The following is a 22222-nucleotide window of genomic DNA, read 5'->3' as shown; positions in this document are numbered from 1 at the left end:
TCCCCCCCATACTCTTCTCTTCCCCCCCCTTACTCTCTCTCTTCCCCCCCTTACTCTCTCTCTACCCCCCCCCTTACCTCTCACATCCCCCCCCTTACTCCTCTCTCTTCCCCCCCTTACTCTCTCTCTTCCCCCCCTTACTCTCTCTCTTCCCCCCCCTTACTCTCTCTCTTCCCCCCCTTACTCTCTCTCTTCCCCCCCTTACTCTCTCTCTTCCCCCCCCTTACTCTCTCTCTCCCCCCCTTACTCTCTCTCTTCCCCCCCTTACTCTCTCTCTTCCCCCCCCTTACTCTCTCTCGTTCCCCCCCCTTACTCTCTCTCTTCCCCCCCCTTACTCTCTCTCTCTCTTCCCCCCCTTACTCTCTCTCTCTCTCCCCCCTTACTCTCTCTCTTCCCCCCCTTACTCTCTCTCTTCCCCCCCTTACTCTCTCTCTCTTCCCCCCCTTACTCTCTCTCTTCCCCCCCTTACTCTCTCTCTTCCCCCCCTTACTCTCTCTCTCTTCCCCCCCTTACTCTCTCTCTCTTCCCCCCCTTACTCTCTCTCTCTTCCCCCCTTACTCTCTCTCTCTTCCCCCCCTTACTCTCTCTCTCTTCCCCCCCTTACTCTCTCTCTTCCCCCCCCTTACTCTCTCTCTTCCCCCCCCTTACTCTCTCTCTTCCCCCCCCTTACTCTCTCTCTTCCCCCCCTTACTCTCTCTCTTCCCCCCCCTTACTCTCTCTCTTCCCCCCCCTTACTCTCTCTCTTCCCCCCCCTTACTCTCTCTCTCCCCCCCCTTACTCTCTCTCTTCCCCCCTTACTCTCTCTCTTCCCCCCCCTTACTCTCTCTCTTCCCCCCCCTTACTCTCTCTCTTCCCCCCCCTTACTCTCTCTCTTCCCCCCCCTTACTCTCTCCCTTCCCCCCCTTACTCTCTCCCTTCCCCCCCTTACTCTCTCCTTCCCCCCCCCTTACTCTCTCCCTTCCCCCCCCCTTACTCTCTCCTTCCCCCCCCTTACTCTCTCCTTCCCCCCCCCTTACTCTCTCTCCCTTCCCCCCCTTACTCTCTCTCTCTTCCCCCCCCTTACTCTCTCTCTCTTCCCCCCCTTACTCTCTCTCTCTTCCCCCCCCTTACTCTCTCTCTCTTCCCCCCCTTACTCTCTCTCTTCCCCCTTACTCTCTCTCTCTTCCCCCCCCTTACTCTTCTCTCTCTCCCCCCTTACTCTCTCTCTCTCTCCCCCCCTTCTCTCTCTCTCTTCCCCCCCCTTACTCTCTCTCTCTTCCCCCCCCTTACTCTCTCTCTCTTCCCCCCCCTTACTCTCTCTCTCTTCCCCCCTTACTCTCTCTCTCTTCCCCCCCCCCTTACTCTCTCTCTCTCCCCCCCCCCTTACTCTCTCTCTCTTCCCCCCCCTTACTCTCTCTCTCTTCCCCCCCTTACTCTCTCTCTCTTCCCCCCCCTTACTCTCTCTCTCTTCCCCCCCCTTACTCTCTCTCTTCCCCCCCTTACTCTCTCTCTCTTCCCCCCCCTTACTCTCTCTCTCTTCCCCCCCCTTACTCTCTCTCTCTTCCCCCCCCCTTACTCTCTCTCTCTTCCCCCCCCCCTTACTCTCTCTCTCTTCCCCCCCCCCTTACTCTCTCTCTCTTCCCCCCCCCCTTACTCTCTCTCTCTTCCCCCCCCCCCCTTACTCTCTCTCTTCCCCCCCCCCCCTTACTCTCTCTCTCTTCCCCCCCCCCCCTTACTCTCTCTCTCTTCCCCCCCCCCCTTACTCTCTCTCTCTTCCCCCCCCCCCTTACTCTCTCTCTCTCTCTCTCTCCCCCCTTCACACTCTCCCTCCCTTTACACACCACCCCTTTCTTTCTCCCTCCCCCTTTATCTCTTTATCTCCCTCTCTCCCCTCTTTTAACTCCCTGGAATTGAGGTACAGTTCAGCCATGACCTAATACAATGGCGGAATAGGCTTGAGGGGCTGAATGGCTTACTCCTGTTCCTATGTTCTGTCTCCATCTCTCTCTCCCCCTTCCTCTGTTTCTGTTTCTCTCCCCCTTTCTCTGCCTCTGCCTCTCTCCGCTTTGTCTCTACCCCTTTATTTGGCTCTCTGCCCCCCCCCCATTTTTCTGTTCCCCCTTTCTCTCTCACCCCCCTTTTTCTCCCCCATTCTTTCTTTCTCTCCCTTATCTTGCGTGCTCCCTCCAATTATCTCTCTTCCCACTTTTTCGTTTAAGTCTTTATCATCTCTGAGAATGTTGACGTTGGAATCAAGAACTTGTAACCAGCACAAATCTCTTTTGTCAAATTATATTTAATGTAAATTTTTGAAACAAAGATGTGCAGCAGTGACTTTTGTATCTTATCCCTTGATGTAGGTCCTCATTATTGGTGGTGGTGTTGCTGGTCTCTCTGCAGCAGGTTCTGCAAAATCAATGGGAGCCATTGTGAGAGGATTTGACACAAGGTACTTTTAACTTTCCTTGGGAGAGCTGAGATACTTTTTCATTATCTGTGCCCTTTGAACTACTCTTATATCATTCCTATATCGGGGTGACCAGGTATCTTATTAAAGTACTCCAAATGTAGCCTAACGAGCATATTGTTCAAATTAACATCATTTACTTGGTTTTATATTCAGTGCCCTAATTTAAAAACTGAGAATCCCTTTTTTGTCTACACACCCACTTTAAGGATCTGTAAGTGAGGCTGGGCAAAGTTTGAGAAGGTCCAGCCTGATCTGGTGATGGCCAAGCCAGTTGTGTGCCATATATGCTTAAGTCAGCATCTTTTTTTTATTCGTTCACGTGGGCGTCGCTGGCGAGGCCAGCATTTATTGCCCATCCCTAAGGTGGTGAGCCGCCTTCTTGAGCCGCTGCAGTCCGTGTGGTGACGGTTCTCCCACAGTGCTGTTCGGAAGGGAGTTCCAGGATTTTGACCCAGCGACAATGAAGGAACGGCGATATATTTCCAAGTCGGGATGGTGTGTGACTTGGAGGGGAACGTGCAGGTGGTGTTGTTCTCATGTGCCTGCTGCTCTTGTCCTTCTAGGTGGTAGAGGTCGTGGGTTTGGGAGGTGCTGTCGAAGAAGCCTTGGCGAGTTGCTGCAGTGCATCCTGTGGATGGTACACACTGCAGCCACAGTGCGCCGGTGGTGAAGGAAGTGAATGTTTAGTGTGGTGGATGGGGTGCCAATCAAGCGGGCTGCTTTATCTTGGATGGTGTCGAGCTTCTTGAGTGTTGTTGGAGCTGCACTCATCCAAGCAAGTGGATCCACTCCTGACTTGTGCCTTGTAGATGGTGGAAAGGCTTTGGGGAGTCAGGAGGTGAGTCACTCGCCGCAGAATACCCAGCCTCTGACCTGCTCTCGTAGCCACAGTATTTATATGGCTGGTCCAGTTAAGTTTCTGGTCAATGGTGACCCCCAGGATGTTGATGGTGGGGGATTTGGCGATGGTAATGCCGTTGAATGTCAGGAGCAGGTGGTTAGACTCTCTCTTGTTGGAGATGGTCATTGCCTGGCACTTATCTGGCGCGAATGTTACTTGCCACTTATGAGCCCAAGCCTGGATGTTGTCCAGGTCTTGCTGCATGCGGGCTCGGACTGCTTCATTATTTGAGGGGTTGCAAATGGAACTGGACACTGTGCAGTCATCAGCGAACATCCCCATTTCTGACCTTATGATGGAGGGAAGGTCATTGATGAAGCAGCTGAAGATGGTTGGGCCTAGGACACTGCACTGAGGAACTCCTGCAGCAATGTCCTGGGGCTGAGATGATTGGCCTCCAACAACCACTACCATCTTCCTTTGTGCCAGGTATGACTCCAGCCACTGGAGAGTTTTCCCCTGATTCCCATTGACTTCAATTTTACTAGGGCTCCTTGGTGCCACACTCGGTCAAATGCTGCCTTGATGTCAAGGGCAGTCACTCTCACCTCACCTCTGGAATTCAGCTCTTTTGTCCATGTTTGGACCAACGCTGTAATGAGGTCTGGAGCCGAGTGGTCCTGGCGGAACCCAAACTGAGCATCGGTGAGCAGGTTATTGGTGAGTAAATGCCGCTTGATAGCACTGGCGATGACACCTTCCATCACTTTGCTGATGATTGAGAGTAGACTGATGGGGCGGTAATTGGCCGGATTGGATTTGTCCTGCTTTTTGTGGACAGGACATACCTGGGCAATTTTCCACATTGTCGGGTTGATGCCAGTGTTGTAGCTGTACTGGAACAGCTTGGCTAGAGGCGCAGCTAGTTCTAGAGCACAAGTCTTCAGCACTACAGCTGGGATGTTGTCGGGGCCCATAGCCTTTGCTGTATCCACTGCACTCAGCCGTTTCTTGATATCACATGGAGTGAATCGATTTTGGCCGAAGACTGGCTTCCGTGATGGTGGGGATATCGGGAGGAGGCTGAGATGGATCATCCACTCGGCACTTCTGGCTGAAGATGGTTGCAAACGCTTCAGCCTTGTCTTTTGCACTCACGTGCTGGACTCCGCCATCATTGAGGATGGGGATGTTTGCAGAGCCTCCTCCTCCCGTTAGTTGTTTAATTGTCCACCACCATTCACGACTGGATGTGGCAGGACTGCAGAGCTTTGATCTGATCCGTTGGTTGTGGAATCGCTTAGCTCTGTCTATAGCATGTTGCTTCCGCTGTTTAGCATGCATGTAGTCCTGAGTTGTAGCTTCACCAGGTTGGCACCTCATTTTTAGGTACGCCTGATGCTGCTCCTGGCATGCTCTTCTACACTCCTCATTGAACCAGGGTTGATCCCCTGGCTTGTTGGTAATGGTAGAGTGAGGAATATGCTGTGCCATGAGGTTACAGATTGTGCTGGAATACAATTCTGCTGCTGCTGATGGCCCACCGCGCCTCATGGATGCCCAGTTTTGAGCTGCTAAATCTGTTCTGAATCTATCCCATTTAGCACGGTGGTAATGCCACACAACACGTTGGATGATGTCCTCAGTGTGAGGACAGGACTTCATCTCCATGAGGACTGTGCGGTGGTCACTGCAACCAATACTGTCATGGACAGATGCATTTGCGACAGGTAGATTGGTGAGGACGAGGTCAAGTAAGTTTTTCCCTCGCCACCTGCCGCAGGCCCAGTCTAGCAGCTATGTCCTTCAGGACTCGGCCAGTAGTGGTGCTACCGAGCCACTCTTGGTGATGGACATTGAAGTCCCCCATCCAGAGTACATTTTGTGCCCTTGCTACCCTCAGTGCTTCCTCCAAGTGGTGTTCAGCATAGAGGAGGACTGATTCATCAGCTGTGGGAGGGTAATCAGCAGGAGGTTTCCTTGCCCATGTTTGATCTGATGTCCTGAGATTTCATGGGGTCCAGAGTCAATATTGAGGACCTCCAGTGCCACTCACTCCTGACTGTATATCACTGTGCCACTCCTTTGGTGGGCCTGTCCTGCCGGTGGGACAGGATCTACCCAGGGATGGTGATGGAAGAGTCTGGGACGTTGGCTGAAAGGTATGATTCTGTGAGTATGGCTATGTCAGGCTGTTGCTTGACTGGTCTGTGGGACAGCTCTCCCAATTTTGGCACAAGTCCCCAGATGTTAGTCAGGAGGACCTTGCAGGGTCGACTGGGCTTGGTGTTTTGCCGTTGTCGTGTCCGGTGCCTCGTGGTCCGATGCCGGGTGGTTCGTCTGGTTTTATTCTTATTATGACTTTTCGTAGCGAGATTTCACAACTGAGTGGCTTGCTTGGCCATTTCAGAATTCAACCACATTGCTGTGGGTCTGGAGTCACATTTCGGCCAGACCGGGTAAGGACGGCAGGTTTCCTTCCCTGAAGGACATTAGTGAACCAGATGGGTTTTTACAACAATCCGGTAGTTTCATGGCCATCATTACTGATACTAGTATTTTAATTCCAGATTTTTATTTAATTAATTGAATTTAAATTCGCCAGCTGCCATGGCGGGATTTGAACTCATGACTCTGGATTTTAGTCCAGGCCTCTGGATTACTAGTCCAGTAACATAACCACTATGCTACCGTACCCTTCTTTGCGCTTGAGAGGTAAGTTGGAGGCTATACCAGGGGGAATGACCATGAAGGTTTTGTTGAGGACAAAAGCATCAAAAGTGGAAGTGAGAGAGTGGTTCTGCAAGTTGATGGCTGCAAAGGTATTGTGGCGAGTGAAAGGCCAAAGGAAAGTAGATGAAATGCACTGTAACTCCTGTGGCTGGAGTCATACCTAGCACAAAGGAAGATGATAATGGTTGTTGGAGGTCAATCATCTCAGCCGCAGGACATTGCTGCAGGAGTTCCTCAGGGCAGTGTCCTAGACCCAACCATCTTCAGCTGCTTCATCAATGACCTTCCCTCCGTCATAAGGTCAGAAATGGGGATGTTCGCTGATGATTGCACAGTGTTCAGTTCCATTCGCAACCCCTTAGATAATGAAGCAGTCCGTGCCCGCATGCAGCAAGACCTGGACAACATCCAGGCTTGGGCTGATAAGTGGCAAGTAACATTCGCGCCAGACAAGTGCCAGGCAATGATCATCTTCAACAAGAGGGAGTCTAACCACCTCCCCTTGACATTCAACGGCATTACCATCGCTGAATCCCCCACCATCAACATCCCAGGGGTCACCATTGACCAGAAACTTAACTGGACCAGCCACATAAATACTGTGGCTACAAGAGCAGGTCAGAGGCTGGGTATTCTGCGGCGAGTGACTCACCTCCTGACTCCCCAAAGCCTTTCCACCATCTACAAGGCACAAGTCAGGAGTGTGATGGAATACTCTCCACTTGCCTGGATGAGTGCAGCTCCAACAACACTCAAGAAGCTCGACACCATCCAGGACAAAGCAGCCCACTTGATTGGCACCCCATCCACCACCCTAAACATTCACTCCCTTCACCACCGGCGCACCGTGGCTGCAGTGTGTACCAACCACAGGATGCACTGCACCAACTCACCAAGGCTTCTTCGACAGCACCTCCCAAACCCGCGACCTCTACCACCTAGAAGGACAAGGGCAGCAGGCACATGGGGACAACACCACCTGCACGTTCCCCTCCAAGTCACATACCATCCCGACTTGGAAATATATCGCCATTCCTTCATCGTCGCTGGGTCAAAATCCTGGAACTCCCTTCCTAACAGCACTGTGGGAGAACCTTCACCACAATGACTGCAGCGGTTCAAGAAGGCGGCTCACCACCACCTTCTCAAGGGCAATTCGGGATGGGCAATAAATGCTGGCCTTGCCAGCGACGTCCACATTCCATGAACGAATAAAAATAAAGCAACTGGAATGGGGGAGGGGGTGATGATATATTTCTTTGGGATGGGAGGAAGTGGGGTGGAAGAAGATAGGGGAATGTGGGTGGTGAGGGATGGAAGGAAGTCATTAGAGATGGCTTTGTCATTGAATGAGACCCCTATATTTATCATATGCCTGTTTTAAAAAAAAAAAACACTTTTTTGCTGTCACTTATCCAAGGAGACTCAACCTTTTATGTGTTTCCTTTACTCCTATCTGGAATGTATTTATCCTACATTTCATCTATCTGCCATTTTTTTTCAACCAATTAATATGGGCTAGGCCCCCTTTCATCCTGCTTCTACTGGTTATTTTCAAGTCCAATGTCTTTATCTTTGCCTCTATTTTTCTTTATTTGTGTTGAGTGTGAATTTATTTAGGTTACAGTCCTTGTTTCTTAGGAGGTCTGTCTTCAAGTCCCTTATTTGTCCTCAGTTGTACTGCAGCGTTGTTTTGTTTCTGGGTCAGCACTTGAGTTCCATTGGAAAAATGTGGATACCTGGCAGTAATTACAAAGCAGCTATCTCACAACAAAAGGTTCAAGGAGTCTCTCAAACTATAAGCGCGTAGCTCAAGTTGTTTACAATGGTAAGCAGAACTCCAATGAATCTGGTGAGCTCTGTCTTTGACACTTGAGGATGTTCACAGAAAAAGTGAGGTTTGTGAAGCAGAGAAGGAGGGGGCAATGTGAGGGGATTTGGGGAGAGAAGAGGCATAGTGGCTGAAGGAATGGATATCAATGCTGGAGCAGAGGAAGCACGGGAAAGAGAAGTAACCTAGTTTTGGGGGGAGCAGAGGGTGCATATAAGGATGGAGAGCAGAAGGAGACTGCTAAAGTAACAAGCTCATGGATTGATTTGAAAGCGAGGCTGATGATCTTAAAATCAATTCACCGGGGCACGGGGAGCCAGAGTAGTTTGGGGTGGATGAGGGTGATGATATTGTGGAATCTCTTGGAGAAAAGATGCAGGCCATAGCAGTCTGAATAACTTGCAATTGGTCGAGTTTGGAGATCGGAAGGATAGCTTGGAGAGCATTGGAGAATTTAAACATTGAGGTGATAAAAGCATGGATTGGGCTTTGGCAGTGTTGGAGTAGAGGTAGGGGCAGAGTGGGTTGTGTTTTGGCATTGAAAGAATGTTGTCTCATTAGCGGTTCAGATATAGGAACAGAATCTGAACTCGGTCATATGAACATGCAAATTAAGAGCAGGAGTAGGCCATTCGGCCGCTCGAGCCTGCTCTGCCATTTGATAAGATCATGGCTGATCTGATTGTGGCCTCAACCCTATCTTCCCATCTACCTACTATAACCTTTGACTCCCTTGTTGATCAGGAATCTATCTAACTCAGCCTTAAAAATATTCAATGACCCTCCTCCACCGCTCTCTGGGGAAGGGAGTTCCACAGACTCACAACCATCTGAGAGAAAAAATTTCTCCTCATTTCCGTCTTAAATGGGAGTCCCCTTATCTTTAAACTGTGGCTCCTAGTTCTAGTCTCTCCCACAAGGGGAAACATTCTCTCAGCATCTACCCCTTCAAGTCCCCTCAGGATCTTATATGTTTCAATAAGATCACCTCTCACTCTTCTAAACTCTGGTGTGTACAGGCCCAACTTGTCCAACCTTTTCTCATAAGATAACCCCCTCATCCCAGGAATCAGTCGAGTGAACCTTCTCTGAATGGCCTCTAAAGCAATTATGTCCTTTCTTAAATAAGGAGACCAAAACTGCTCACAGTATTCGAGATGTGGTCTCACCAATGCCCTGTACAACTGTAGCAAAACATCTCTACTTTTATATTCCATTCCCCTTGCAATAAATGACAACATTCCATTTGCCTTCCTAATCACTTGCTGTACCTGCATACTAACTTTTTGTGATTCATGTACTAGGACACCCAGATCCCTCTGTACCTCAGAGTTCTGCAATCTCTCTCCATTTACATAATTTACTGCTTTTCTATTCCTCTTGCCAAAGTGGACAAGTTCACATTTTCCCACATTATACTCCATCTGCCAAATTTTTGCCCACTCACTTAACCTATCTATATCCCTTTGCAGACTCCTTATGTCCTCTTCACAACTTACTTTCCTACCTAGCTTTGTGTCATCAGCAAATTTAGCACCCATACATTTGGTCCCTTCATCCACGTCATTGATATAGATTGTAAATAGTTGAGGCCCCAGCACTGATCCCTGTGGCACTCCACTCGTTACATCTTGCCAACCTGAAAATGACCCATTTATGCCTACTCTCTGTTTCCTGTTAGCTAACCAATCCTTTATCCATGCTAATATGTTACCCCCTACACCATGAGCTCTTATTTTGTGCCTTTGATGTGGCACCTTGTCAAAAGCCTGAACAAATAGTTCTAATCACATTTATCCAAGTACACCACATCCACAGGATCCTCTTTATCCACGTTGCTTGTTACTTCCTCAAAGAACTCTAATAAATTAGTCAAACACGATTTCCCTTTCACAAAGCCGTGTTGACTCTGCCTGATTGCATTGAGATTTTCTAAGTGCCCTGCTATAACCTCCTTAATAATAGATCCTAGCATTTTCCCTTTGACAGATGTTAAGCTAACTGGCCTGGAGTTTCTTGCTTTCTGTCTCCCTCCTTTCATGAATAGAGGAGTTACATTTGCTATTTTCCAATCTGATGGGACCCTTCCAAAATCTAGGGAATTTTGGAAAATTAATACCAATGCATCTACTATCTCTGCAGCCACTTCTTTTAAGACCCTAGGATGAAGTCATCCAAGTCATCGATATAGATTGTAAATAGTTGAGGCCCAGCACTGATTGGGGATGATGAGGAAAGACTACAAGCGATGGTTGTTATTTTTGACGTTGATGAATTCAGTCTTTGTGCTGTGGATTGGGGGACAGCTGAATTGGAGGATCTTGAACAGAGAGATAGGAATGTAGTTGTGAGACAGCAATGCTTTCCTGGACTTTTGAGAGAAAGAGAAGGTCAAATCTTTTCAATAAATATGTTTTTGTTTCTGTGAGTTTCTGTGTGGATAACAAGGTACAGCAGGCTCTTGTCATTAAATTGTATTATCCAGATTGAAGTGATTTAATTTGAAGAATATTGGATTTTATTTGACTGCATGTTACAGGGGAATAGCATCCCTGTAAATATTGCATACCTGTAGCCGCTCTTTTCCTGCTTTTGCTCTAACCCTCATCTGATGGGAAGGTGAGAAAGTCTGGGTCATGGAAAGGATCCTGAGCGAAGGGGTCCAAAGATACCATAACATGACGTTTTTTAAATGCATGTCCATCTGACAGAATGGTGGATAGATGCTTGCTTAACTCTTCTGTAATTGAGGGTTCATCTCCTAGTAATATTTCCCAATCTCATTAGGGCGATGTGTTCAAACCCACAAACTGCCTCTCAGTCCCGGAATAGTTCACATAACAATTTAACAGTGCAAAGTGTCTTAGCAGCCAGCAGGTGGCACTCATTGCCAGTGTTTATGACTAATACAGTGAGCCAAGATAATGTGATCTGCTGTTAATCCTTTTCTGCTATTCAGTTATTATTTTACTTCAGTTTGTCTTTATAGTTCAAGGTTTCTCCTAATGAGAGAAATGCATTTGGGATGCAAGAAATATAACTTGGTGTTTTGATGTTTAATTTATCTCCCATTTTTATCTAAGTCTCTCAGTCACACACCACTCTGCTATTCATAGAAAATGTGTAGAAATACATAGAAGTTATGACACGGAAATAAGCCATTCAGTCCAACCAGTCCTTGTCAGTGTTTACCCTCCACCTGAACAAATAGTTCTAATCACATTTACCCACCCTTTCCCCATATCCATTCAACTTTTTTTTCCATCCTACTCTGAATGGCAACTTTTTTAATTCACTCTCAGGATATGGGTGTTGATAGGAAGGCCAGTATTTATTGCCCATCCCTAGTTGCCCCTGAGCAGGTGGTGGTGAGCAGCTTTCTTGAGCCGCTGCAGTCTGTGTGGTGAAGGTAGACCCACAATACTGTTAGGTAGGGATTTCCAGGATTTTGACCCAACGACAATGAAGGAACGGTGATATATGTCCAAGTCAGGACAGTTTGTGACTTGGAGGGGAACTTGGAGATGATGGTGGCCCCATGCACCTGCTGCCCTTGTCCTTCTAGATGGTGGAGGTTGCGGGTTTGGGAGGTGCTGCCGAAGAAGCCTTGGCAATTTGCCGCAGTGCATCCTGTAGATAGTGGAAGGAGTGAATGTTTAAGGTGGTGGATGGGTGCCAATCAAGTGGACTGCTTTGTCCTGGAGCTTCTTCAGTGCTGTTGCAGCTGCACTCATCCAGGCAAGTGGAGAATCATTAATCACTCTTCTGACTTGTGCCTTGTAGGTGGTGGAGAGATTTTGGGGAGTCAGGAAGTGAGACATTCGTTGCAGACTACCCAGCCTCTGACCTGCCCTAGTAACTGTGGCATTTATGTGGCTGGTCCAGTTGAGTTTCTGGTCACTGGTGACCCCCAGGATGTTGATGGTATTTGGAGTATTTCAGAGTGATTATCTGATTATTTTTACCCCTAGTCCCTGTGATAGTAAATTCCATCATTTCTCATGTGCTGCCTCTGAATTTGAGAACATAAAAATGTTTAGGAATGGGAAAAGGCTGATGACCCTAAACAAACCTGTGCTTGTTTAATAGATCAACTCTACCTTGCAGTCTTTTTACCTGTCCCACGATCTCCACTCTTCGGAACCTCCTTCATTGTGCTTCCTATTAACTTATTCCAAAACGTTATTACCCTTTATTAAATATATTCTGCCTGACTTCTCTTTTCAGACATAACTTTCCTACTGACTCCTAACCTGCCTAATTTTCAACATTTCTCCAGTGATATTTGAACCCTTCATCATATTAAAACAACTTGCATGGATCCATTTTTGTTAACTGATTCATAGTCTTAAAAACGTAATTAGGTTTCAAAGTTTAGGGGATAACATCCCTTATTAGTGGGCCAGGTCTTTTGTTTTAAAACTAGGGGTTATCTTCCAGGTTTTAGGAAGATTTTCAGTGGCAAATGAAATTTAACGCAGAAAAATGCGAAGTGATACATTTCGGTAGGAAGAACGAGGAGAGGTAACATAAACTAGAGGGCGCAATTCTAAAAGGGGTACAGGAACAGAGAGATCTGGGGGTATATGTGCACAAATTGTTGGAAGTGGCAGGGCAGGTAGAGAAAGCATACGGGATCCTGGGCTTTATAAATAGAGGCATAGAGTACAAACGCAAGGAGGTTATGAAGAACCTTTATAAAACACTAGTTCAACCTCAACTGGAGTATTGTGTCCAGTTCTGGGCACTGGACTTTAGGAAAGATGTGAAGGCCTTAGAGAGGGTGCAGAAAAGATTTACTAGAATGATTCCAGGGATGAGGGACTTTAGTTACGTGGATAGACTGGAGAAGCTGGGGTTGTTCTCCTTGGAACAGAGACGGTTGCGAGGAGATTTGATAGAGGTATTCAAAATCACGAAGGGTCTAGACAGAGTAGATAAAGAGAAACTGTTCCCATTGGTGGAAGGGTCAAGAACCAGAGGACATAGATTTAAGGTGATTGGCAAAGGAACGAAAGGTGACATGAGGAAAAACTGTTTACACAGCGAGTGGTTATGATCTGGAATGCACTGCCTGAGGGGGTGGTGGAGGCAGATTCAATCGTGGCTTTCAAAAGGAAACTGGATAAGTACTTGAAAGGAAAAAATTTGCAGGGCTACGGGGAAAGGGCGGGGGTGTGGGCCTAGCTGGATTGCTCTTGCATAGAGCTGGCGCGGACTCGATGGGCCGAATGGCCTCCTTCCGTGCTGTAACCTTTGTAAGATCCCAGTTTTGATTCCCAGGCTGTGCTGAATTAATTGATCCAAGATGGCAATGCTCCATTTGGCCTCAGCTTTCCTGGGTGAGGGAAGGAAAAGATTGCTGAGAATTTCTGTTCTTGATCGTTGTCCAATGCTCTTGTCGGAAGTGTACATGTGGGACTTTGGGTGAGGAAGGATCAGGCTCGGCGGAGATGGCCCAGAGTTGAATGGCTTGCTCACGTGTGAATAATGACGACTAGGGTGAGATGCTGAAGGGCAACGGGGAACTGTACCCCAGCATGGAATCAACGGCTCTGAAATTTTGGGCGCTGGAGAGGGCAGAAAGACTGATTTCTGCCCGGGGGTTTGGAATTTGTGGGGGCATCTCGGGTTCACCAGGATTTCACCCCGTTTTCCATACTCATTTAAATTTCGGAGTGGGGCTGTGGGCAGTTCTTCAGTCCACTCCCCTCTCCCTGCCCCATATGTCAAGGGGGCCTGTTGGCTGCTGAGAGCTGACGTGAGACCCTTTCAAGGCCTTTTGAAAGGCCCAAGACCAATACTAGACTAAGATATTGATCCTGGAGGGGATCGATGACCTTGTCTGGAGGCTATTTAGCTCATTTGGAGCCGAAGGCTGAAGAAAAGTGATTTTCTTTCTTCGGCCCCATCGAGTCTCAGGAAACAACTGTGGGCTGTTCCGCCTTACAAGATTGGGCTGTGCTGGGCCGGGTGCTGCTAAACCATTGCAGGCGGCCCATCCCTGCCATGCAAATGTTACCATCCTGGGATTTGGGACAGGATCTCCGGCCTAGGGCTAGGGTGGTTGGAGGATCCACGGAATGGACACCCGCCCAAGAATTTCTGGGCCAACGTCTTTAGGAGAGGAGGAGGGGGAAGATTTGTAGGAAAAGAAGAAAAAATTGTAATTAATGCTATTTTCTTTAACTTTAAATAAATTAAGAATCCATTTTAAACATTTTCTGTGTTGCTTCGAATAAAATGTTTATGTGGATCACATTGTCCTATATCTTTGTTCCCATCTGACATGACGGTTGTTTCATATAAAATTTGCATGAGTCCTAATTTGGCACTGCTATCTGACACGGTTATTAAATGAGTTCTGGGATCATTTGCCCCATATAGTGCTCTTTTATATTGTGGATCTTCCTTTCATGTGGCTTAGTTTGGATTGAACGATTTTGTAAATACTCATAGATTATTAGACATAACCATAAATTTTCACAAGCATATTTTGAAACAGATGCTTACCTACTTAACATAATGTAGTAATACAATTGTACTGTCAAAATTGATGTTCCAAAATGTTAATACGCGGTAGTGAACGCAAGAGTTATAGGTTTACTGTTAAAAGTATTTGTAATGGGAAAAGTTTCATAATGGATATTGGGCCAGAAATTGCTTCTAAAATAATGCTGAGCTCAACAGTGCTCACTGTTATTAGTGGCGAAATCGAAAAGCAAGTTCCAGCGACCACACGAGCAGTCAAACGCGGAAATCTAGAACGTGCTCTTCCTGGTTCGCTGGCGATATGACAGACTCGGGTTAAAGGGACCTCGCCAGCTGGAATCAATGGACCAGCGCCAACTTACTCTCCTGCCCAGCTGGAAACTAAATAATATTGCCACCAAAAAAGGTACGCTCAAAAATATCAGCTCTAAACTAAGATTTAGCGACATGGTAAGTCTTAAAGACTGCCAAACAACCTCGCTGGCATTGAAAATTAAATTTTAAAAATGTGGAGTCTCATTAATTGTGATTTTAAGAGTTGTTGGACATTTAAAATTTAAACTTTAAAAAAATTTTTTTTACTTTTTCTTTCTATCTCTTTTGTCTCTTTTAATTTGATATTTCTTACCCTCTCTTTATTTCGCTGTCTCTAACTGTTTTTATAAGGTTTTTAATTTTTTACCTTTCACTTCCTGCTTTTGACTCACTGACTCTTCGTGGCTTGTCAAAAATGCTGCACTCTGATTGGTGGAGGAGAGAGAGTGATCCTCTCGTCGCTCGCGTGGTCCTAGCTCCGCTGGATTCTTTTCAGCTTTGAATTGGAGGAACTTCACGCAGTAAAGACCGCGGTAAGTTTGTGGGTGAGTATCTATGGAGCGGCAAACTGCTGTTCGTTCGCCACTCAGAGCAATTTCTGGGCCATTATTTCTGAGGAATCATATTTTGCATTCTGTATTTCAGAGGTTTTAAAGCCTGGTCAGACGAGGTCTAAATTGCACTAGTGGTGGAAGACTTTATTCAATTTCTCTGACGTGCTATACATTAAGTGGACAATTCCATGTTCGTGGTGTGAATTTTGATTTTTCCCCCCCCCCCCACCCTTACACAGGGTCAGTGTTTCTGTAAATTAGTCTCTGGTCCCTGACCTGAAGAAGGACATTGTGACACTGGGGAAGGTGCAGAGAGGGACAACGAAGATGACCCCCGACCTGAGATCATTGAGCTATGAAGATAGACTAGATGCCTTGGGTTTGTACTCACTGGAGAGACAGAGACTTAGAGGGGATCTGATCGAGGTGTTTGTCGTGCAAGTAGATAGTGTGTTTGAGATGATGGGGACAGGTAGAACTAAGATATCTGTAGAAACTGAGGAAGCAAAGGGTGAGGTTTAATGTCCGGAAGTTTTACTTTTCATAGTATCATAGTAGGCAGAGCACAGGAGGAGGCCATTTGGCCCATCGTGCCTGTGCTGGCTCTTGGAAAGAGCTATCTATTTAGTCCCATTCCCCTGCTCTTTCCCCACAGCCCTGTACATTTTTTCCCTTCAAGTATTTATCCAATTCCCTTTTGAAAGTTACTTCTGAATCTGCTTCCACTGCCCTTTCAGGCAGTGCATTCCAGATCATTACAACTCGCTGTGTAAAAAAGTGTTTCCTCATGTTGCCTCTGGTTCTTTTGCCGATCACCTTAAATCTGTGTCATAAGAACAGAAAATACTGGAAATACTCAGCAAGTCAGGCAGCATTTGTGGAGAAAGCAACAGAGTTAACGTTTTAGGTCGATGACCTTTCATCAGAACTGGAAGAAGTGAAAGATTTAACAGTTTTTAAGCAAGTACAGAGCCAGGGAAAGGGGAGAGGAGTTGTGGTGGTGGGGGGGGGGGGGGGGGAGGAAAGAACAAAAGGGAAAGCCTGTGAGAGGGTGGAGGGCAGGAGTGATTAAATGACAAAAGGGATGATGGTGCAAGGCAAGGAGGGTGGTAATGGGACAGGTAAAGAAACAAAAGATGGGTCTAGAGGAGCTGTAAATGGCAACATCAGAACCATTACCAGCACCTGCTGTCTGCGAAAATGGGAGCAGTGGTTATGATCTGAACTTATTGAAATCAATGATGAATCCGGAAGGTTGTAAAGTGCCCAGTCGAAAGATGAGGTGCTGTTCCTCGAGCTTCCCTTGATCTTCACTGGAACAGTGTAGGAGGCCAAGGACAGAGAGGCCTTAAATCCGTGCCCTCTGGTTACCGATCCTTCTGCCAATGGAAACAGTTTCTTCTTATTAACTCTGTCAAAACCGTTCATGATTTTGAACACCTCTGTCAAATCTCCCCTTAACCTTCTCTGTTCTAAGGAGAACAACCCCAGCTTCTCCAGTCTCTCCACATAATTGAATTCCCACATCCCTGGCACCATTCTATTAAATCTTTTCTGCATTCTCTCTAAGGCCTTGACATCCTTCCTAAAGTGTGATGCCCAGAATTGAACACAATACTCCAGCTGAGGTCTAACCAGTGTTTTATAAAAGTTTAGCATAACTTCCTTACTTTTGTACTCTATGCCTCTATTAACAAAGCCCAGGATCCCATATGCTTTTTTAACAGCCTTCTCAACTTGTCCTGCCACCTTCAAAGATTTGTGTATGTGCTCCCCCAGGTGTCTCTATTCCTGCACCCCCTTTAAAATTGTACCATTTAGTTTATATTGCCTCTCCTCGTTCTTCCTACCAAAATGTATCACTTCACACTTCTCTGCATTAAATTTCATCTGCCATGTGCCTGACCATTTCACCACTCTGTCTATGTCCTCCTGAAGTCTGTACTATCCTCCACATTATTTACTACATTTCCGAGTTTCATGTCATCTGCAGACTTTGAAATTATACCCCGTTTACCCAAGTCCAGGCCATTGATATATATCAAAATGAGCATTGGTCCTAATACTGACCCCTGGGGAACACCGCTGTATACTTCCCTCCAGACTGAAAAACAACCGTTCACCACTGCTCTCTGCTTTCTGTCCCCTAACCAATTTTGTATCCGTGCTGCCACTGTCCCTTTAATCCCATGGGCTTTAATTTTGCTAACAAGTGTATTATGTGGGTACTTTATCAAATGCCTTTTGAAAGTCCATATACACAACATCAACCACACTACCCTCATCAACCCTCTATTTTTATCCTATCCAATATCACTACTACCTCCTCCTTTACTGCTACAATGGCAGCATCCTCTTCTCCAGTGAAGACGGATGCAAAGTATTCATTTAGTACCTCAGCCATGCTCTCTGCCTCCACAAGAAGATCTCCTTTTTTGTCCCAAATCGGTCCCACGCTTCCTTTGACTACCCTTTTATTATTTATATGTTTATAAATCATTTCCCTAGACAATGATTGATCAGTGGAACAGGATTCTAGAAGAGGTTGTGGAGACTGATTCCTTGCAGTCCCTCAAGAAACTATTGGATGAATTTCTGGAAAACAAGGTGATCACAAGAAGATTATGCACAAGGAAGGCCATTCAGCCCTTCTTAACTCATCCATCCAGAGATATACTAGAGTGCCCCATTGTAGCATCCAATTGTTTCTGAAATTATTCCAAATTTTTTGCCTCCACTGCTCTATCTGAATGCATTCCATACAGTGATCTCTGTGTGTAGAAGTATTTCCTGACATAAGTCCTAAATTTATCTTTTACCATCTTGAATCTGTGTCATCTTTCCTACTTCCACAGTTTAATTCATGGGTACGGTTGCGTGGTGCTAATGTTACTGGATTAGTAATCCAGAGGCCTAGACTAATAATCCATTCTAGTAATCCAGAGAATATGACTTAAAATTCTACTATGGCAGTTTGAGAATATGAATTTGCCTCTCCTCTTCTCTCTCCTTTACATTCTTTTTGCTCTTCTCTCTTCACCCTCCTCTCTTCTGTCTTCACTCTCTTCTGTCTTTGCCCTCCTCTCTTCTCTTTCCACCCTTCTCTCTTCTTGCTTCATCTTCCCCTCTTCTCTCTTCATCTTCCTCTCTTTTGTCTTCGCCCTCCTATCTTCTCTCTTTCATCCCGATCCCATCTGCCACCCTCCACATTATTCATGCCAGGTTCGGGCATCACTCAGACCTGGGGTATGGTAATAAGGCCCAGGAGTTAAAATGGTCTGGGTCTCATGTTGGCGAATCGGAGCGAGCCTGCCGTTTGCCTCGCTGGCTACGCCCAGACCTCCTGTCCTGAGGTGAAATCAGGGCTAGAATGTCGGGCCTGAATTACATCTGCACGCCTGGGTCCAAATATCCCCTGGACTCTAACTACAGTTCACCTGAAGACAACAATTGGTCGTGACTTCCCTGTGTGCAATGCCAAGGATGATCGACTAGTAAATAAACAAATAGTTTGTTTTGAAAAAGCATATATGTTGACTGTTTCTTTTGGTCTTTGTCGCATTGTGAATTCCACCGTAGACATTGAAGCTTTATTTCAAATACCAACTTCATGACTATTTTGGCTGCCATATGTTGCAGCGTTTGAAATGCTGCACTTTTTTCATGGTTGAGCATGCTGAATCTTCATAGGACTTGGTGCACTTCTCTACAACCGGGAATGACTGTCAAGAGGACCATTGATGCTAGTTTTGCCTGTGAACGGGGCAGCTGATCCGCTGGGTGCTATCTCCTCAAAATTACAAAAAACAACAACGGAACTGAAGTACAGCTTCCACCTTTTGGCAGAGTGGCCTTTTACCACCAAAGGATATGTTTAGCAACTTTGTCTGTAACTCTGCTGGGCACCTAGAAATTCTGTGCACAGGAATGCTTTGCATAGTAGTCTACTGTCCTACGTTGAAAGTTGGAGAAGGGAAAATGAGCCTGGGTTCCTGCTCCTGATTACTGTCTAGCAGCCCTGCATGGAAGTGTGTGTGTAGACATGAGCTGAAAACAAGGTTGGGCTTGGCTGTGATGCCCTTAACCCAAATACCTTGCCAACAATCACTATGAAATCTCATACGTGAATAATGCCTAATTGGGTGAGGTACCACGGGGTGATTGGCAACTATAAAACTGTACTCTAGCAGGGAGTCAATGTCTGGAGGAGGTGGGGGGGGGGGAAATGTGTGAGAAATATATTTTTAAAAAGTAGGACTTCAATGGAAATAAAAATCGGGAGAGATGCCGACTTGCTGTCACCCATTTTACACTATCGCACAAAGACAAGATTCACCCTGGGATGTGTAAAATCACTATTAAATTTTAAATTATGATTTGCTTCCACAGAGCCGCAGCTCTTGAGCAGTTTAAGTCTCTGGGTGCGGAACCGTTGGAAGTTAATGTAAAAGAGTCTGGAGAAGGTGCAGGAGGTTATGCCAAAGAAATGTCCAAGGAGTTCATTGAAGAGGAGATGAAGCTGTTTGCTAAGCAGTGTCGAGAGGTGGATATAGTCATCAGTACGGCCCTTATTCCAGGTAGGATATTTTTAAACAGAAAATTCAAGTTAGGTTGGACTGTTTGGAGGTCGATATACTCAACCTACTATTTCTCATTTGCAACAAGTATATTGCCTGTCAGTATAGCACAAAATTGGATTGATGGCAAAGTCATGGAGAAAATTGCAGCTTGCTCCAGGCTTTTGAAGTAAGTAGAGGCTGCATGGGTGCAGAACAGAGGGACAGTTAAACAAAACATGCATGTGTCAATGCAAAAAATAAGGAGTTAACTTTTGTTTGAAGAAACATCCCTATTTGTTAATCAGTCAAATGAAAGTGATTGTATTTGGGGAGTTCAACGTACGAACATACATATGTCATACAAATACAGTCACTTTCACTTGACTGAATAGCAAATAGGGGTGTTTCTTCAAACAAAGTTAACTCCTTATTTTTTGCATTGACACATGCATGTTTTCTCTGAAAAATGTAGAAATAAAGAAGCAGGAAGTATCAGTATTGTAATTGGGTTTTAAAGTGAAGAAAACAATATGAATATCTGCCTTGTTTGGCCTCCACCATTCTTCTGCAATGGCATTCCTCACGACATAAGAACTTGTTTAATCCTGATTGGTTCTGGGACATTGAATGGCTTTGTTTCATTGATGCCATTGGAATTGCCTGCTACATGATCCCCTACTACTGTACTGTATAAAGGCACAAGGTCTACTAGCCTACTTCTTTCTGACATATAATAACCTAAAACAACTTCCCTGAAAGCTCCCTTACCGCGAAACATTAGACCACTCTCCTGTTGCGTTTGCCCAAAGATTCGAAGGCATGAGAAGCCCCGTTGTACTTGTGTGATATTTGGGAGGAATAGGTTATGTAGTCAATTTGACTCTCTGTTCATTTGTTCGAGACTGACACCATAATGGTTAATAGCCATATGATATTATTTAGCACAAGCAAGAATCAATGCATTACTGTATTTAAGCAGTAGTTTACAAAGCACAATTGAGAATTATATTACCCCATTGTCCTTTGGCTAGAAGCCGCGACCTTATTCCTTCATTCACGTACACTCGTTCTCGTTTACCCGCCTTTACTTTCTTTCCTATTCCTCTACCCTGAGTCTGAGTAGGGGCTGGCTCCTTATACACTGAGTTAACCTCTGGCCCCCCCCCCTTTTCACTGCAGCAAATTTAAGCTACCCATAGATGGTTCCATTATCAACACTTTTAGGGGCCCATCAATCCTTCTTCCTTGATTCTGGAATCTAGTTGCTTAGCGACATGTTTGGACAAACAGACCCATCCTTTGTTTCACTGTTTTTGCCTCATAGCATGGTTGTGTGTTTTTAACCACGTGTATTACTGCATTAAGGCTGGTTCCTGTTGTTTCTCGCCCACAATCCCATTAAGTCCAACCCTTTGAATTCCTCATACATTTGTGTGAAAACTATATTCCTTTACGGTTATGCCTGGGCCAGTGGAACACTGCTTGGAGCAGCATGTAAACCTGCAGCACTGGGACATTGAATGTCTCTAAACCTAAAACTGGTTTATGCAGTACTATTGTTGGGTGCACCCTCGTCGCCATCATCCCCCTCATTAACTTTCTCCTCATCCTCCTCACGAGTCCTTCATCCTCAAACAAAACAGATTCCTGAAACATGAGGTGACTATGGATTCCCTTCAGCCCACATGTCAGATGCTAGGCCCATTTTAAATGGAAATTGGGGTACCATAATGTCAGTAGGACCCTGATACCCATTTTTGGACTGAACTAGCCCGAGCATGTGCCATGGACACTCCGGCCAGTAAAAGCTGGAGGCCCAGCTGAAGAGGACTGGAGCAGCAGGAGAGGTTCTCCTGGCACCATAAACCCAACCTGGACCTCTGCTGTTCCATTTCTCTCTACCCACCTCCCCCCACCTCCCCCCCCCCCCCCCCCCCCCCCCACCAAGGATTCTACCTTTCCCTGGCATGGATTCTACCTTTCCCTGGTCGAGCCACCTAACATTACGGTGGCTTGGAGGCAGCGGGGTTAGCTGAGGTATCAAGCTCTATCTTGGCATAAATTGTCCACCATTGGACATGAATAGAGAACAACAATAACTTGCTTTCATATAGTGCCTTTACAGGAGGGTTATCAGACAAAATTTGACACCGAGCCATATAAAGAGCTATTAGGTCAGGCCAAAAGAGGTCAAAGAGGTAGATTTTAAGGAGCGACTTAAAGGAGGAGAGAGGTGGAGAGGCGGAGAGGTTTAGGGAGGGAATTCCAGAACTTAGGGCCTAGGCAGCTGAAGGCATGCCCAGCAATGGTGGAGTGATTAAAATCGGGGATGCGCAAGAGGCAAGAATTGGAGGAGCGCAGAGATCTCGGAGGGTTGTAGAAATCCCCCAGCTGGTGTGCCTGCGAGTCTGTGGTATATATTACTTTATTGACTAAGCCTGCTGAATG

The 22222-nt window shown here is 46.1% G+C and overlaps 1 protein-coding gene across 1 annotated transcript in view; it reads left to right on the top strand.

The window, feature by feature from the left end:
* Positions 1 to 2339: 2339 nt before the first annotated feature.
* Positions 2340 to 22222, top strand: part of LOC137308066 (NAD(P) transhydrogenase, mitochondrial-like) — a gene marked incomplete at both ends in the record, with an annotated part of 33123 nt that continues 13240 nt past the window's right edge. Inside the window, 2 exons of the mRNA XM_067977000.1 lie at positions 2340 to 2428; positions 19605 to 19792. Coding sequence (XP_067833101.1) covers positions 2340 to 2428; positions 19605 to 19792 — 277 coding nt within the window. The remainder of the gene's footprint in view (positions 2429 to 19604; positions 19793 to 22222) is intronic.

The sequence above is a fragment of the Heptranchias perlo genome, unplaced genomic scaffold (genome assembly GCF_035084215.1).
Source record: "Heptranchias perlo isolate sHepPer1 unplaced genomic scaffold, sHepPer1.hap1 HAP1_SCAFFOLD_1183, whole genome shotgun sequence".
Taxonomy (NCBI): Eukaryota; Metazoa; Chordata; class Chondrichthyes; order Hexanchiformes; family Hexanchidae; genus Heptranchias; species Heptranchias perlo.
This window is presented reverse-complemented; position numbering and strand designations above follow the sequence as displayed.